Source organism: Rhinoraja longicauda, chromosome 33, assembly GCF_053455715.1.
Source record: "Rhinoraja longicauda isolate Sanriku21f chromosome 33, sRhiLon1.1, whole genome shotgun sequence".
Taxonomy (NCBI): Eukaryota; Metazoa; Chordata; class Chondrichthyes; order Rajiformes; family Arhynchobatidae; genus Rhinoraja; species Rhinoraja longicauda.
Window position 1 is genome coordinate 21,570,150 of NC_135985.1, and position 18,297 is coordinate 21,588,446.

At 47.1% G+C, this 18,297-nt stretch overlaps 1 protein-coding gene across 1 annotated transcript in view; it reads left to right on the forward strand.

Annotated features, from left to right (window-relative positions):
• chd2 (chromodomain helicase DNA binding protein 2) overlaps positions 1-18,297 on the forward strand; it is a 108,849-nt gene that overhangs the window by 27,356 nt on the left and 63,196 nt on the right. The window contains exons 10-13 of the mRNA XM_078427186.1: positions 2,311-2,355; positions 4,174-4,355; positions 8,358-8,482; positions 15,787-16,003. Coding sequence (XP_078283312.1) covers positions 2,311-2,355; positions 4,174-4,355; positions 8,358-8,482; positions 15,787-16,003 — 569 coding nt within the window. The remainder of the gene's footprint in view (positions 1-2,310; positions 2,356-4,173; positions 4,356-8,357; positions 8,483-15,786; positions 16,004-18,297) is intronic.

The following is an 18,297-nucleotide window of genomic DNA, read 5'->3' on the forward strand; positions in this document are numbered from 1 at the left end:
ACCGATGAGCCATCAAAATCAAAATGTGGGGAACACTCAGGAGGTCAGGCAGCATCTACGGTGGGGGGAGAAACTATGTCAATGTTTCAGGTCATGAACCCTTTGTCATCACTGGAAAGGAAAGCAAGCACAAGGAGTGGGAACTGCAGAGGAATGCTTGTGGTCAGGTACAGGCCACCGTTGTCAAGGAAACAATAACTTAAAACACTGCGAGCTAGAGACTGAAAAGGGAAAATGAAGAATCAAACTGTTGTATCTGTGGAGAAAGTGGGATTTAAAGAAAGGACGTGGCCATCTAAAAAGTTGTTAGTACAAGAGTGCTTCAGCACATCCAGATGAATACGAAGTGTCCTATCTCAAACATACATTGTAGAGGGGAAAGCTCAGAATGGGACTGGGGTAGAGAATGAAAAATGACAGGTTAGTATGTTGTCTATGGACTGAATGCGAGTAATAGCTAAAACTTTAACGTTCCGACATCATACTGTTAATTTGCAGAAGCTTGCTGTGTCAAACTTGGCCGCTGTCTTTCGGCATTCAATGCAGGGGAGTCATTAATTTTGAAGTATAAAACACTTTGTGAGGCTTGAACATGTTTCGTGAGAGGAATAGATTGGGTAAACGCACAGAGTCTCTGCCCAGAGTAGGGGAATCAAGTAGGGAAAGAGTTGCAAATGGCGCATTATCAATGCATTTGCTTATTCAGATTTAGGGCGGCACGGTGGCGCAGCGGTAGAGTTGCTGCTTACAGCGAATGCAGCGCCGGTGACTCAGGTTCGATCCTGACTATGGGCGCCGTCTGTACGCAGTTTGTAAGTTCTCCCCGTGACCTGCGTGGGTTTTCTCCGAGATCTTCGGTTTCCTCCCACACTCCAAAGACGTACAGGTTTGTAGATTAATTGACTGGGTAAATGTAAAAATTATCCCTAGTGTGTGTAGGATAGTGTTAGTGTGCGGGGATCGCTGGGCGGCGCGGACTCGATGGGCCGAAGGGCCTGTTTCCGCGCTGTATCTCTAAAAAAAAAATTAAGATTTAACACTGGAGCTCAGGGTGAGATCATGGAATTTTGCTCTATTAAAAATGAGTCCTTCTGGCAATGAAATTCCCTAATTTCCAGTAAGTACAAAGTACTTTAGACAGTGCCAGCTCCTACCCGGAATGCTGATGCTCGCTGATGAGCAGAGTTCAATTCAGTAAAGAAATAGATTTTTTAAAACTTGGACCTCACTCTCCAGGTTCCCACGATGTCTTCATCCTCCACTGATCATTGATCGGGCAAAGGATTGTAAAAGTGCTCGGTGAGCAGAACAGTTATTCCAAGTCAAGACACTAAAGTGCTGGTATAACCCAATGGGTCAGGCAGCATGTCTGGAGAACATGGACAGGTGACGTATCAGGTCGGGACCCTTCTGCAGTATTAAGAAGGTTCCTGACCCGAAACGTCACCTGTCCATGTTCTCCAGACATCATCATCATCATCATCATATATATACAGCCGGAAACAGGCCTTTTCGGCCCTCCAAGTCCGTGCCGCCCAGTGATCCCCGTACATTAACACTATCCTACACCCACTAGGGACAATTTTTACATTTTACCCAGCCAATTAACCTACATACCTGTACGTCTTTGGAGTGTGGGAGGAAACCGAAGATCTCGGAGAAAACCCACGCAGGTCACGGGGAGAACGTACAAACTCCTTACAGTGCAGCACCCGTAGTCAGGATCGAACCTGAGTCTCATGCTGCCTGACTCGCTGAATGACTCCAGCACTCTGTGTCGTGTTCTCCATACTAGCATCTGCCATCCCTTGTATGCCAGCATCTGCAGTTTCTTGTATCGACAATTTTTCTAAGTCATTGTGTGTCTTATTCTGCCATTAATTAATTATGTAGCCCTAAACTACATAGACTATTATTGTTATTATTGCACTATTATTGTCTGTTTTCTGTGTGTACACATACATACAAACACACACATACACACATATATATATATCTATATAAATGTGTATTTGAGAGTATGTGTATATATACACACACTGAACTTTTTTTCTCTTGTTTATTATATTGTCTAAAGTGTACCATGTTTACTTATTCTGTTGTGCTGCTGCAAGTTAGAATGTCGTTGTTCTATCTGGGTCCACACGACAATAAAACACTCTTGACTCTTAATTATTAAAAAAAAGTCAAAAAACATTCTGTAAGGAATTAAGCGCATTGGTTAAGTAAGTGGAAGTTTCTCCGCATCAGTTTGTGTGTCTACCGCGTGTGCTATTGAGTGTGCTCAGTGAAATTGTCTTTCTTCCTTAGCTATGAAGACAAGTAAATCGTCAACCAGCCATTCTGACATCTCATGTAAGTATTTCTGATCACTCTTGTGAACTGGAGTATCATAGAATCATAGATTCATACAGCACGGAAACAAGGCCAGTGGCCCAACTTGCCCACACCGGCCGACGTGTCCCACCTACACTAGTCCCTCCTACCTGCATTGGCCAGATCCCTCTAACCCTATCCTGTCCATGTATCTGTCTTAAATGTTTCTTAAACGTTGCGATAAGGGATATTGCCTGCCTCAACCACCTCCTGCGGCAGTTTTTTCATATACGCACCACCCTGTGTGTAAAAGTTTCCCCTCGGGTTTGTATTAAATCCCCCCCCACCTTAAATCTATGTTCTCTGGTTCTGGATAACCCTACTCAGGACAAGAAATCTATGCGTTTACCCAATCCATTTCTCTCATGATTTTGTGCACCGCTATAAGATCACCTCTCATCCTCCTGCACTTCATGGAATAGAGTCCTGGCCTGCTCAACCTCTCCCTTCAGTTCTGGCAACGTCCTTGTACATCTTCTCTGCACCCAGCCTTAATGTAGGAGGACAATAGACAATAGACAATAGAAAATAGGTGCAGGAGAAGGCCATTCGGCCCTTCGAGCCAGCACCGCCATTCAATGTGATCATGGCTGATCATTCTCAATCAGTACCCCGTTCCTGCCTTCTCCCCATACCCCCTGACTCCGCTATCCTTAAGAGCTCTATCTAGCTCTCTCTTGAATGTATTCAGAGAATTGGCCTCCACTGCCCTCTGAGGCAGAGAATTCCACAGATTCACAACTCTCTGACTAAAAACGTTTTTCCTCATCTCTGTTGTACAGTTGTACAGTTTCCACTTCTCTAAAGCCTCACATTGGTCAGCACTCCAGTCCCGGTTGTTGGATGCAAATGTATCCTTGATTCTTGTCATTATATTGAGAAGGGGTATTGTTACCTGTACAGGGCAGTTTGCACGCAAGATAGATGTTTTACACAGGAGTTAGAGTATTGACTGTTCACACAAGCCACTCCTATGGCTTCTGATCATCCAGTCTTCCGGAACTTTCCCCATGATCGATGCTACGTTTACTTTGTTGCAGTAAATCATGACATTGAATAATTTCTTCAAACAGGAATTACAACGCAATGACACACCACTTTAGACTTTAGAGATGCAGCGCGGAAACAGGCCCTTCGGCCCGCGTGGCGATTCATAGACGACCAGCGATCCCCGCACACTAACACTGTCCTACACACACTAGAGATCATTTACAAAAGCCAATTAACCTACAATTGACCTATACTTCTTTGGAATGTGGGAGGAAACCTGTGATCCTGGAGTAAACCCCCGCAGGTCACAGGGAGAAGGTACAAACTCCGTACAGGCAGCACCCGTAGTCAGGATCGAACCTGGATCGCTTGCGCTATAAGGCAGTAACTCTACTGCTGCGCCACTGCACCGCACCTCATATTTCGCCTGGGCAGTTTGCAGCCCAGCGGTATGAACATCGACTTCTCCAACTTTAGATAGTTCCTCTGGCCCTCTCTCCCCTCCTCCTTCCCAGATCTCCCTCTATCTTCCTGTCTCCACCTATATCCTTCCTTTGTCCCGCACCCCCCCCCCCCCGACATCAGTCCGAAGAAGGGTCTCGACCCGAAACGTCACCCATTCCTTCTCTCCTGAGATGTTGCCTGACCTGCTGAGTTACTCCAGCATTTTGTGAATAAATACCTACGACTATTCATAGCTGCCTGTGTTCATTCGGGCGAGAACCCGCCTCTTGCTGATCGGCCTAAAGCTTTTCACTGTACCTCGGTACACGGGACAATAAACTAAACTGAACTGTTACGCCGCAGCGCATTCCAGCCACAAAACGCCGCCCTCCGGCCAGCCCGACTACCTGTGCAAGTGGATGGGGCTGCCCTACATCGACTGCAGCTGGGAGGACGGGGCACTGATTTCCAGAAATTTCCAGGCCTGCATCGACGCCTTCCATCACCGCCACAGTTCCAAAACTATTCCCTCCAAAGACTGCAAGGTGATTGTCGTTTGTGAAGGTACCACGTTTTGTGTCCAGTGTGACTTCTCTTTCTCAGCAGTAAACTTGGCCCCAAAACTTGATGGTTTATGGGTCAAAGTTGTACAATTCCCTGTTGTGAGATGATGAAACAAGTGTTTTCTTTCTCTGTGATTATGGAATGTGGCAATCCTGAGTCTCTAAATTTACCCAATCCCATCTCTATTCATTGATCCTACATGTAGCTCTGAAACTACAGGCAAAGAGCAGATTTCATAAGTTACAGGAGCAGAATTAGGCCATTCGGCCCATCAAGTCTACACCGTCATTCAATCATGGCTGATCTATCTTCCCGTCTCAACCCCATTCTCCTGCCTTCTCCCCATAACCCCTGACATGAATGAATAAATGAATGAACGAATGAATGAATGAATAAGTTTATCGGCCAAGTATGCAGATACAAGGAATGTGCCTTGGTGCTCCGCTCACAAATGACAACACAAACATACAGTTAACAATTAAGAATAAAGCACAACCACATCAAAACAATAAGGATACAACATTACGGTCTAAACATGTGGGTGAAAATAAACCAGAGCAAAAAAGAGACTACAGACTTTGGTTGTCGAGTAGAACTATCACTCGTGGAAAAAAGCTGTTTTTATGTCTGGCTGTGGCTGCTTTGACAGTCCGGAGTCGCCTTCCAGAGGGAAGTGCTTCAAAGAGTTTGTGGCCAGAGTGAGAGGGGTCAGAGGTGATCTTGCCCGCTCACTTCCTGGCCCTTGCAGTGTACAGTTCGTCAATGGGGGGAAGGTTGCAGCCAACAACCTTCTCGGCTGATCGAACGATCCGTTGCAGCCTCCGGATGTCGTGCTTGGTGTCTGAACCAAACCAGACCATGATGGAGAAGGTGAGGACGGACTCAATGATAGCAGTATAGAATTGGACCATCGTTGCCTGTGGCAGATTGTGTTTCCTCAGTTGCCGCAGGAAGTACATCCTCTGTTGGGCCTTTTTGACTGTGGAGTCGATGGTGGCCCCCCATTTGAGGTCCCTGGAGATGATGGTTCCAAGGAACTTAAATAACTCCACAGATGTGACTGTGGTGTTGTTGATGGTGAGTGGGGGAGGGGAGGGGGATCTCTGCGAAAGTCTGCAATTAGTTCCACTGTCTTGAGAGCATCGGTACTAATCAAGAATCTGATAATCTCTGCCTTTACAATATCCATTGACGGCCTCCACAGCCTTCTGTGGCAATGAATTCTACAGATTCACCACCCTCTGATTAAAGAAGGGTCTCGACCCGAAACGTCACCCATTCCTTCTCTCCCGAGATGCTGCCTGACCTGCTGAGTTACTCCAGCATTTTGTGAATAAATATCTTCGATTTGTACCAGCATCTGCAGTTATTTTCTTATACCCTCTGACTAAAGAAATTCCTCCTCATCTCCTCTCTAACGGTACGTCCTTTCAGTCTGAGGCTGTGGACTCCAGTCCGAGACTTTCCCACCAGTGGAAATATCCTCTCTGCACCCATTCCTTCCAGTCCTTTAACTGTTCGGTAAGTTTCAATGAGGTCCCCCTCCATCCTTGTAAACTGCAGCGAGTGCAGGCCCAGAGGCTTCAAACATTCATCATATGTTCACCCAATCATTCCGGGGACCTTTAGCATTGTCCTTTAGCAAGATGGCCTTTCACATTAGCGTAGGTCGTGTTTGGTTGGGCTTTTTTGGTGGAAACCGAGGAAAGACTGGCTGGATGGCACTGTTCAGAAGAGTTAATACGAGGGAGATTTCATTGAGTGTGGTGACAAGACAGCACCTATTTCCCTTTTGAGAAGAGGCCACGGGTCGAAAGAGTGGGGGGGACGTTTAGTTTAGATTTAGTTTCGAGATACAGCACGGTAACAGGCCCTTCGGCCCACCGGGTCCGCGCCGACCAGCGATCCCCGCACACTAACACTATCCTACACACGCTAGGGACAATTTACATTGATACCGCGCCAATTAACTTACAAACCTGTACGTCTTTGGAGGGTGGGAGGAAACCGAAGATCTCAGAGAAAACCCACGCGGTCATTGGGAGAACGTGCGAACTCCGCACAGACAGCACTTTGATTGAACCCGAGCCTCTGGCGCTGAGAGGCAGCTACTATACCGCTGCGCCACCGTACTGCCCGTAACACAAAGAGGCGGGGGTTGGAGGATGATGGGGAACAGCAGCTGCGAAGGCGTTAACACATGATATTTCAGTTCCTGGATAAGCATTTGCTGTTGCCTGAGCTTCCAGGGAATTGGCCCCCATAGCTCTACCTCGGCTATCATGGGCACAAGGGGCAGAGTGGCCTCCTGTGCTATAAATTCTTACGTGTCACACCTACACTCAAAAGTCACATCCTCAGACACAACATTTGCGGGCACGAGGGTCAGCAGGTCGAGAGAAAAGAAAATCCTTTCTATTCCCTGCTTTTCCTTTGCTATCTGAGAGTTGAGAGGTTATTAGGCCTCTCAGTTATCAGTGAATTCAGCACTGGTTTTGAAAGAGGCTTACATGCTAGATGTTCAGCGTCAGGGAGAGACAAGACCCACTTGTAATGTTACCTGAGCTGACTCTATTGTGCAACTCAATCAAATGTCGTCTCAGCCACAATGGGAACAGGCTCATCTCCTCTTGTCTGGACCTGTGGCTGAAATCCCCCATCTCTGGAACCATTGTAACATGGCTGTCCTAGCCCGCACTACAGGAATGAAGGATACAGGTAGCCCTGGTGAAGTCCAGTAGATTGAATCATCTCCGCAGAAATTGATATTTTTAAATACAATACAATACAATATATCTTCATTGTCATTGTACAGGGGTACAACGAGATTGGGAATGCGCCTCCCATACGATGCAATACATTAATTAGCTAGTCAGTATTAATTTAAACAACCCAATGAAACAAATTGTAACAGTTTTAAAACAGAATAAAGTGCAAGTAGATCTGTGCCGGTTCACTGTGCGATGTGACCATCCGGCCCATAACAGCTATGGCCCTGGGGATGAAGCTGTTCCTGAGTCTGGAGGTGCGGGCGTAGAAGGCCTTGTATCGTCTGCCCGATGGTAGAAGTTCGAACAGACTGTTGCAGGGGTGTGAAGAGTGAAAGCGGAGATTGACAGATTCTTGATTACATGTGTTCAGGTTTATGGGGAGAAGGCAGGAGAATGAGATTGAGAGGGGAAGATAGATCATCCATGATTGAATGCCGGAATAGACATGATGGACCGAATGGCCTAATTCTGCTCCTATAACCTATGACGTCACTGACTTGAGATGGTTGAACATGCATCTACCTGACATGGGTGAGCTGTGGACAGCACCTTTCAGTGGGGAGTCCAAACAAAGAGACGTGACTACAAAGCCTAGATAGACACAAAATGCTGGGAGTAACTCAGCGGGTCAGGCAGCATCTCGGGAGAGAAGGAACGGGTGACTTTTCGGGTCGAGGGTCTCGACCCAAACCGTCACCCATTCCTTCTCCTGAGATGCTGCCTGACCCGCTGAGTTAGTCCCAGCGTTTTGTGCCAACCTTCGATTTAGCAGCATCTGCAGTTTTTTTCCCACTGACTACAAAGCCTGCTCTTGCCTGCGTGCAAGGTACAGACGTACTTGCCAGTGGGCAGTTGATTGGAACATGGTGCCACCTCATTCTCCTCTGCTTTATTTCTGGAGCAACCAGGCTTCAGTTGAATCTCATGCAATGTAACCTACCAAGGTAATAGACTCATCTGGTTCACTGGCTCATTGATGGAGCTAATGCCACTTTTAGTTCCTACCCCCCCCCCCCCCACTTCATTCTCATGTTTCCCCCCCAAGGAAGCGGAAGGCCAATCGGCCCATTGAATCTATACCAACCCTCAGAACAATCCCATCGGTTCCTTCCCCGCCTGCTTATTCCCCCCCCCCTCTCCATTTCACAAGGAACTTCTTTGCAAATCAAAGGTTTGAGAAATAAATAGAATCTCAACGTTCATCTTTTCCAGGTGTTGAAACAGAGGCCAAGGTTCGTTGCCATGAAGACACAGCCTTCCTATATCGGCAGCGAGGGCTTGGAACTGAGGGACTACCAACTTGAGGGTCTGAATTGGCTCGCCCATTCTTGGTGCAAGTAAGCATTCAGATATACTCGTAGAGTTGCGATTAATTTGATCCGTCTTTTTAATGCGGTTATTAACGAAATGTAATCAGGCAGGCCGGCTCCGCCCTGGGGGCGCAGTTGGAGTTGGATTCGTGGCAGGTGGTCGTGGAGGGGGAGGATGCTCCTCAAACTGCGGAGCATCTTGGACCAATACGGCTCACCCCCTCCGTGACACACTGGCCAACCTGAGGAGCACCTTCAGCACCAGACTGGTCCCACCAAGATGATGCACAGAACGCCACAGGAGATCCTTCTTCCCTGTGGCTATCAAACTGTACAACTCCCCCCCTTCTGTCGTGGGGTAGACTGACTCCCCTCCCCCTTCCCAATCTTTGCACATCCCGAATCCTTTCCACTCGGCATTTTAATTGCATGTATTTTGTGTTTTTATGACTGTTGGCAGACCAATTTCTCTCCTGGGATAAATATAGTTCCATCGTATCGTAAGTGTTGCAGCCATGGTCAACATTGATTAGATGTTACTATTTGTCTTTGGATTGATAGGCTATTTAATAGTTTACTTTTTAAAGTTTTAAATTTAAAGATGCAGCTCTGAAACAGGCCCTTCGGCCCAGCGAGTTCTCGCCGACCAGCGATCCCCGCGCACTAACACTATCCCACATACACAATACAATACAATACAATATATCTTTATTGTCATTGTACCCAGGGGTACAACGAGATTGGGAATGCGCCTCCCATACGATGCAATAATTTAGGTAATTTAGACAGCAGCAACCCAACGAAACGAAACAGTTGTAACAGTTTTGGACAGGGTAAAGTGCAAGTTGATCTATGCGTTGTGGCCATCCGGCTCAGCAGGACCGGTTCATAGCAGCTATGGCCCTGGGGATGAAGCTGTTCCTGAGTCTGGAGGTGCGGGCGTAGAAGGCCTTGTATCGTCTGCCCGATGGTAGAAGTTTGAACAGACTGTTGCAGGGGTGTGAAGAGTCTTTGTGGATGCTGGTGGCTTTTCTGGGGCATCGTGTGTTGTAGATGCCCTCCAAGTCTGGTAGCTGTGTTCCGATGACCCTCTGAGCTCTATGGACTACCCACTGTAGAGCTTTCCTTTCTGCCTCCGTGCAGCTGAGGTACCACACAGGGATGCCATGCGTTAGGATGTCGAAAAACCACGCAGGTCACTGGAAGAACGTACCGATAGCAGCCGTAGACAGAATCGAAGCCTGGTCTCTGGCGCTGTAAGGCGGCAACTCTACCGCTGCATTGCTCTGGGTCTTAAATGACATTTGGGTCAAAGTGGGTGGAGATGATGGTTGTCCCACCTTGACATACTCAGTTACCCTACTCAAACCCAATGGGATGCAGTATTTGGGTCAGGTTTGGGATGGGTATAGGCCATTGTACAGTGTCATGTATACAATGTTGAGTATAGGGCATTGTACTGTGCCCTGTAAACAATGGTGGGTATAGGCCATTGTCCAGTGCCCTGTATACAATGGTGGGCAAAGGCCATTTTACTGTGTCATGTATACAATGGTGGGTATAGGCCATTGTACTGTGCCCTGTATACAATGGTGGGTATAGGCCATTGTACTGTGCCCTGTATACAATGGTGGGTATAGGCCATTGTCCGGTGCCCTGTATGCAATGGTGGGTATAGGCCATTGTCCAGTGTCCTGTATGCAATGGTGGGTATAGGCCATTGTCCAGTGTCTTGTATGCAATGGTGGGTATAGGCCATTGTACAGAACACTGTCTACAGTATACAATGGTGGGTATATATCATTGTACTTCGTCCACATTGTACAGTCAGTCTGAGATTATTCAGTTCAGTATTACATAAATCCATTTTGCCAATAGAAACCACCTTTCTGCTTCTATGCACGTGCCCACCACTGTGTTGGAGGCTGAGCGGAGACCTGATATTATATAAAATTATGGGAGGCACAGACGGGATAGACAGTTCGAACCTTTGCCCCAGGTTGGGAAGGTCAAAAGGCGAGAGGGCGTAGGTTTAAGGCGAAAGGGGCAATGTTTAAAGGAGATGTGCTGAGCAAGACTCTTTTACACAGAGGGAGGCACTGCCAGGGGTAGTGGTGGCGGAAGGTACATTAGAGGCATCTGAGGTTTTTAGACAGGCCCGTGGATAAGCGGGGAATGGGGAGCTATAGATCGCGTGCAGGCACAGGGGATTCGTTTAACTTGGCATCATGTTCGGCACAGACATTGTGGGCCGAAGGGACTGTCTGTTCCTGTGCTGTGCTTTTCCATTTTCTCTGTATAATCAGCCTCAAGTGCCCGATAACGTATGAGAAATGAGTTGGTGATAGACTCAGTGGGACAGGCAGCATCTCTGGAGAGAAGGAATGGGTGACGTTTTGGGTCAAGGCCCTTCTTCAGACGGTGATGGTTGAATCAGACAGTTGATGGTTGACCAGATTGATCCCTGGGATGGCAGGACTTTCATATGAAGAATGACTGGATAGACTCGGCCTGTACTCCCTGGAATTTAGAAGATTGAGGGGGGATCTTATAGAAACTTACAAAATTCTTAAGGGGTTGGACAGGCTAGATGCAGGAAGATTGTTCCCGATGTTGGGGAAGTCCAGAACAAGGGGTCACAGTTTAAGGATAAGGGGGAAGTCTTTTAGGACCGAGATGAGAAAGTTTTTTTTCACACAGAGAGTGGTAAATCTGTGGAATTCTCTGCCACAGAGGGTAGTTGAGGCCAGTTCATTGGCTATATTTAAGAGGGAGTTAGATGTGGCCCTTGTGGCTAAAGGGATCAGGGGGTATGGAGAGAAGGCAGGTACGGGATACTGAGTTGGATGATCAGCCATGATCATATTGAATGGCGGTGCAGGCTCGAAGGGCCGAATGGCCTACTCCTGCACCTATTTTCTATGTTTCTATGAATCAGGTTAGGTCTGGAAGGAATTGTACTTGGGTTGGTTTTGTATTGACTGCATTTGGGTCAAGTTTATAGCAGGTTCTGATCTTTACCCTGGACGACTTTAATAAAACAGATGCCTGTATGGCATTCTGATATAAGGTCACTTGTGGCGACTTTTATATTCCATATTTATTTAATTATTTGAATGTAAAAATGAATGTTTGAAAATATGCAACAAATAGTTTCCAGTGGGTAAACAGTTCCAAGGACATCTGCAGTTAGTTAAAAAAACATCAGGGACGATACCAAGCTGAGAGAGATCAACAGCTCAAAGAGAAGGGTGTAGGCCACAAGGTAGGACAGTGTAAATAGACAATAGACAATAGGTGCAGTAGTAGGCCATTCGGCCCTTCGAGCCAGCACCGCCATTCAATGTGATCATGGCTGATCATTCTCAATCAGTACCCCGTTCCTGCCTTCTCCCCATACCCCCTGACTCCGCTATCCTTAAGAGCTCTATCTAGTTCTCTCTTAAATGCATTCAGAGACTTGGCCGCCACTGCCTTCTGAGGCAGAGAATTCCACAGATTTACAACTCTCTGACTGAAAAAGTTTTTTCCTCATCTCAGTTCTAAATGGCCCACCCCTTATTCTTAAACTGTGGCCCCTTGTTCTGGACTCCCCCAACATTGGGAACATGTTTCCTGCCTCTAACGTGTCCGACCCCTTAATAATCTTATACGTTTCGATAAGATCTCCTCTCATCCTTCTAAATTCCAGTGTATACTAATAACAATAACAATAAATGATTAAGAAACTTAAGAAAGGATAAATTAGATTTGCCAGCAATATGGAAACAGATAATTAGAGTCAACATGCATTTCAATGAAATATGCTGATGAAGTGGTCAGGTGGATGGTGTGAGCCTGGGGAATTTATAATGAGGAAAGTAGAAGATGGCAGCAACAAGAAACTGCTGTGTCCGGGCCTGAATCGTCATCTGTCCATGTTCTCCAGAGATGCCACGTCGTCGGAAAAAACTGCAGATGCTGGTGTATACCGACGAAAGACACAAAATGCAGGAGTAACTCAGTGGGTCAGGCAGCATCTCTGGATGTCTTTCTTCTTTCGTGTCCATCGTCCATGTTTCAAATGTTGACATCGCTGTCATTGTCCGTCCTGAAAAGGACACAAGCTTCTGGCGACAATGGCTTGTTACTATGGATGGTGGTGGTAGCAGAATTAGCTCAGGCCACTTCCAGTTTCCAGCACCGCCATGTGGACTCTTCTGCTACTGGGGCCATCTCTGGACTAAAAGGAATGGTGATGTCTCGGTTTGGAAACCCGTCTTCGGACTGAAAATATGGGGGGGAGATCTGGAGGTTGGAAAAGGCCAGAACAAATCAAGAGATGCTGCCTGACCGCAGAGTTACTGCAGCATTTTGTGTCTATCTTCACTGCAAACCAGCATCTGCAGTTCCTTCATGCACAATTTCTCCAAGACCTAACAAGGTCTTGTTAGGTCCTGTAGATCCTTCTGCAGTTGTACAGGGCCCTAGTGAGACCGCACCTGGAGTACTGTGTGCAGTTTTGGTCTCCAAATTTGAGGAAGGATATTCTTGTTATTGAGGGCGTGCAGCGTAGGTTTACTAGGTTAATTCCCGGAATGGCGGGACTATCATATGTTGAAAGACTGGAGCGACTAGGCTTATATACACCGGAATTTAGAAGGATGAGAGGAGATCTTATCGAAACGTATAAGATTATTAAGGGGTTGGACACGTTAGAGGCAGGAAACATGTTCCCAATGTTGGGGGAGTCCAGAACCAGGGGCCACAGTTTAAGAATAAGGGGTAGGCCATTTAGAACTGAGATGAGGAAAAACCTTTTCAATCAGAGAGTTGTGAATCTGTGGAATTCTCTGCCTCAGAAGGCAGTGGAAGCCAATTCTCGGAATGCATTCAAGAGAGAGCTAGATAGAGCTCTTAAGGATAGCGGAGTCAGGGGGTATGGGGAGAAGGCAGGAACGGGGTACTGATTGAGAATGATCAGCCATGATCACATTGAATAGCGGTGCTGGCTCGAAGGACCGAATGACCTCCTCCTGCACCTATTGTCTATAGATAAAGCCAGGAGCCAGTGAATGGAGCATTGTTAGCTTTCCTGTAGGCATTTGACACAGTGCTGCACTTGAGGTTATAGAAGAAGTGTTCACTCCAGCACTCGATGGATAGGAAAGTATTGTGTGATACTTACACCAGGCAGACATACAGACAAACTAACCTATGGCATGGGAACTTTTAGGTTCTTTGGCCCCAACTTTCCCATGCCAATCTGTCAGGTTTGTGTGGATTTCATTAGAAATGTGTTCACAAAAAAAGAAACGCAGTGTCTCTCAGACTTCAGAGATACAGCTCGGAAACAGTCCCGTTGGCTCACCGAGTCCGCGCCGACCAGTGATCCCCGCACACTAACGCCATCCTACACACTAGGGAAATTCACAATTGTACCGAAGCCAATTAACCTACAAACCTGTACATCATTGGAGTGTGGGAGGAAGCCGGAGCACCCGGAAGAAGTCCACGCGGTCACGGGGAGAACGCACAAACTCCCTACAGACAGCACCCGTAGTCAGGGTCGAACCCGGGTCTCTGGCGCTGTGAGGCAGCAACTCTACCGCTGCGCCACTGTGACGCCTTTCGGGGATACAGATTGGATTTGATATTCCACCCTCACCTGGAGAAGTTGATGAAGTGAGTTTAAAATAGTATTGTACCCTTTGGCAAATTCACATGAAAACATTTTTATGTAACTATCAATAGACAATAGGTGCAGGAGGAGGCCATTCGGCCCTTCGAGCTAGCACCACCATTCAATGTGATCATGGCTGATCATTCTCAATCAGTACCCCGTTCCTGCCTTCTCCCCATACCCCCTGACTCCACTATTCTTAAGAGCTCTATCTAGTTCTCTCTTAAATGCATTCAGAGACTTGGCCTCCACTGCCTTCTGAGGCAGAGAATTCCACAGATTTACAACTCTGACTGAAAAAGTTTTTCCTCATCTCAGTTCTAAATGGCCTACCCCTTATTCTTAAACTGTGGCCCTTTGTTCTGGACTCCCCCAACATTGGGAACATGTTTCCTGCCTCTAACGTGTCCAACCCCTTAATAATCTTATATGTTTCGATAAGATCTCCTCTCATCCTTCTAAAGAGAAGGATCTATCAAGAGAAGAGATCTAATACTAACTTTAATAAAGGGAAAGGCTTCGAATGTTGCCAAGAAAAAGGCATTAAACCCAAGGACTCAGTAAATGTCCCAAATTCGGTAACAAAAGACCACATCATTGATAAAAAAAGAAAGGAAAACAATCTGAGAATAGATTTGGACGTATCGTAAATCAGACCGAGTTCCTGCTATTATGTATATGATGCGGGCTCACCAATGTTTCATGTGGTTTTCTTACAGAAATTATACCAGGGAATAAAGAAACAGAAGGGAAATTAAATAATTTTTGTATCAGTCTTTGGGGAGATGTGCACAGGAAGATTCCTGGATAAGGTTGAGAAGACAGAGTGATGGAGGAGTGCAAGGAAATTAACTTTGGTTTAAAATAACCAGGAACAATTAATAGTATGGAACAATGGTAAATGTCATGCAGATATACAGTCGTGCTGCATGGAAACAGGCCCTTCGACCCAACCTCCCCATTCCGACCAACTTGTCCCATCTGTACTAGACCCACCTGCCTGATTTTGGACACGTTTGGAGGGATATGGGCCAAATGCAGGCAAGTGGGACTAGTTTAGTTTAGTTTAGAGATACAGCGCAGAAACAGGCCCTTCGGCCCACCGGGTCCACACCGACCAGCTATCCCCGCACATTAACACTATCCTACACCCACGAGGGACAATTTTTTAAAACATTCACCAAGCTAATTAACCTACATACCTGCACGTCTTTGGAGTGTGGGAGGAAACCAAAGATCTCGGAGAAAACCCATGGGGAGAACATACAAACTCTGCACCCATAGTCAGGATCGATCCCGGGTCTCCGGCGCTGCATTCGCTGTAAGGCAGCAACTCTACCGCTGCACCACCGTGACCGCCAAAACCGTGTAGATGGGACATGTTGGCCGGTGTGGGCAAGTTGGGACAAACGGACAGTTTTCGTGCTGTAAGACTCTATGGCTCAATGAAAATTGAGGGGGGAGTTGGTGACTTGTTGAGGCTTCAAAAAATTGTCAAATTAATATTAAACATTTGACTATATTTGACTAATATTAGAGACTTCAGCTAAAATCAGTTAGTGTTTGGATCTGGATAGGAGTGTGGCACGTTTAGCTTCCGGACTCCAGTCACACCTTTGCTTTGGTCCGTTTTTTCTGACAGTTTTCTTTTCTTCCCCCTCGCCCTCAGGTGCAACAGCGTGATCCTTGCCGACGAAATGGGCTTGGGCAAAACAATCCAGACCATCTCCTTCCTCTCCAACCTGTTCAACCAGCTCACGCTGTACGGCCCCTTCCTGCTGGTCGTCCCCCTGTCCACACTCACCTCCTGGCAGAGAGAGTTTGAGATCTGGGAGCCCAGCATGAACGTGGTGGTCTACATCGGTGACGTCATGAGTCGCAGCACGGTGAGTGGGAGCTTGCAAACCCTTGCCCAAGATGGCGGGCTTCAGATTGCACCCAGGGGGGGGGGGAGAACAATGGAGGACCCGGTGTGGGGGGTCCGCTGTGAGGGAGGGGGAGCGGGATGAGGAGAGATCGAAGGCAGACCTGGCTCATTTTGTAACCTTGTCAGCGCCATTTATGTGGTGGCTATTTGCACACCGTGGGTATGCAAGCAAAGAATTTCACTGTGATTTGTCACATGTGACAATAAAATATTCATTCATTCATTCAAATGCACTGGGGGTTAATCAACATCTGATAAACTGGCTAACTTCTGGGCAATCTAGTACCACACCTCTACAAGAAGAAGGGTCTCGACCCGAAGCGTCACCCATTCCTTCTCTCCTGAGATGCTGCCTGACCTGCCGCTGAGATACTCCAGCTTATTTCTGATACCTTCGATTTGTACCAGCATCTGCAGATATTTTCCGACACCACACCTATATAAGATCGCCCCTCATCCTCCTGCGCTCCAAGGAATAAACGTACCCTGCTCAACTGCTCCCTGTAGTTCAGGTTCTCAAGTCCTGGCAGTCTAGCACATCAGAGCTCAGGATGGAAGTGTGCCATCTCTATCTCCCTCAGCCTCAGAGTATCTTGTAATGATTGCTGTTCATAGATACACACAAAAAGCTGGAGTAACTCATCGGGTCAGGCAGCACCTCTGGAGAAAAAGAACAGGTGACGTTTTGGGTCGAGATCATTCTTCGGACTTTGTCACGTATTCCTTTTCTCCAGAGATGCTGCCTGTCCCGCTGATTCACTCCAGCTTTTTGTGTCTATCTACGAACAGTATTCATTACAAGGTATCACACAATGCTGGAGTAACTCAGCGGGTCAGGCAGCATCTCAGTAGGAAAGGAATGGGTGACGTTTCGGGTCGAGACCCTTCTTCAGACTGATGTGGGGGGTGCGGGACAAAGAAAGGATGTAGTTGGAGACAGGAAGACAGTGGGAGAACTGGGAAGGGGGAGGGGAAGAGGGGGACAGAGGAACTATCTAAAGCTGGAGAAGTCGATGTTCATACCACTGGGCTGCAAGCTGCCCAGGCGAAATATGAGGTGCTGTTCCTCCAATTTGCAGTGGGCCTCACTATGGTACTGGAGGAGGCCCATGACAGAAAGGTCAGACTGGGAGTGGGAGGGGGAGTTGAAGTGCTCAGCCACCGGGAGATCAGGTTGGTTAAGGCGGACCGAGCGAAGGTGTTGATCGAAACGATCGCCAAGCCTTCGTTGTCATCATTACAAGATACTCTGAGGCTGAGGAGCTGGGGGAGATAGGGAAGGCACACTTCAGTACCAAGCTCTGAGGTGCTAGACTGCCAGGACTTGAGAGCAGTTGAGCAGGGTACGTTTAGGACTGCAGATGCTGGTTTACACCAAAGATAGGCACAGCAACACCAGTTTAAACCGAAGATAGTCTGAAGATGGGTCTCGACCTGAAACATCACACATTCCTTCCCTTCAGAGATGCTGCCTGTCCCGCTGAGTTACTCCAGCTTTTTGTGCCTATCTTTGTTTTAAACCAACATCTACAGTTCCTTCCTACACAGTACTGTTCATAGACTCTGTTTGAAAACTGGAGCATAATTGCACATATTAAATATACCTGTCTGCGTGATGTTTCTGTCCTTCGAGGGTGCCATGCTATTCCCAGGGCTTAACGTGATCATGTTGGAGTTAATAATGGGCCCTCCCCTTGTCTCTGTTAACCAGGTGACATTTTAAACAGAGAAAAACACAAATTGCTGGCATAACTAAGCGGGTCAGGCAGCATCTCATGGTGATGGTGGAGGTATATCATATCATATCATATCATATATATACAGCCGGAAACAGGCCTTTTCGGCCCTCCAAGTCCGTGTCGCCCAGCGATCCCCGTACATTAACACCATCCTACACCCACTAGGGATAATTTTTACATTTATCCAGCCAATTAACCTACATACCTGTACGTCTTTGGAGTGTGGGAGGAAACCGAAGATCTTGGAGAAAACCCACGCAGGTCACGGGGAGGACGTACAAACTCCTTACAGTACAGCACCCGTAGACAGGATCGAACCTGAGTCTCCGGCGCTGCATTCGCTGTAAAGCAGCAACTCTACCGCTGCGCGACCGTGCCGCCCTATACGGTAGATACGGTAGTGGCGTTGAAGAGGCTTTTAGACAGGGACATGGATATGTAGGGATATGGATCACATGCAGGCAGATGAGATTAGTGTAACTTGGTATCATGTTCGGCACAGACACTGTGGGCT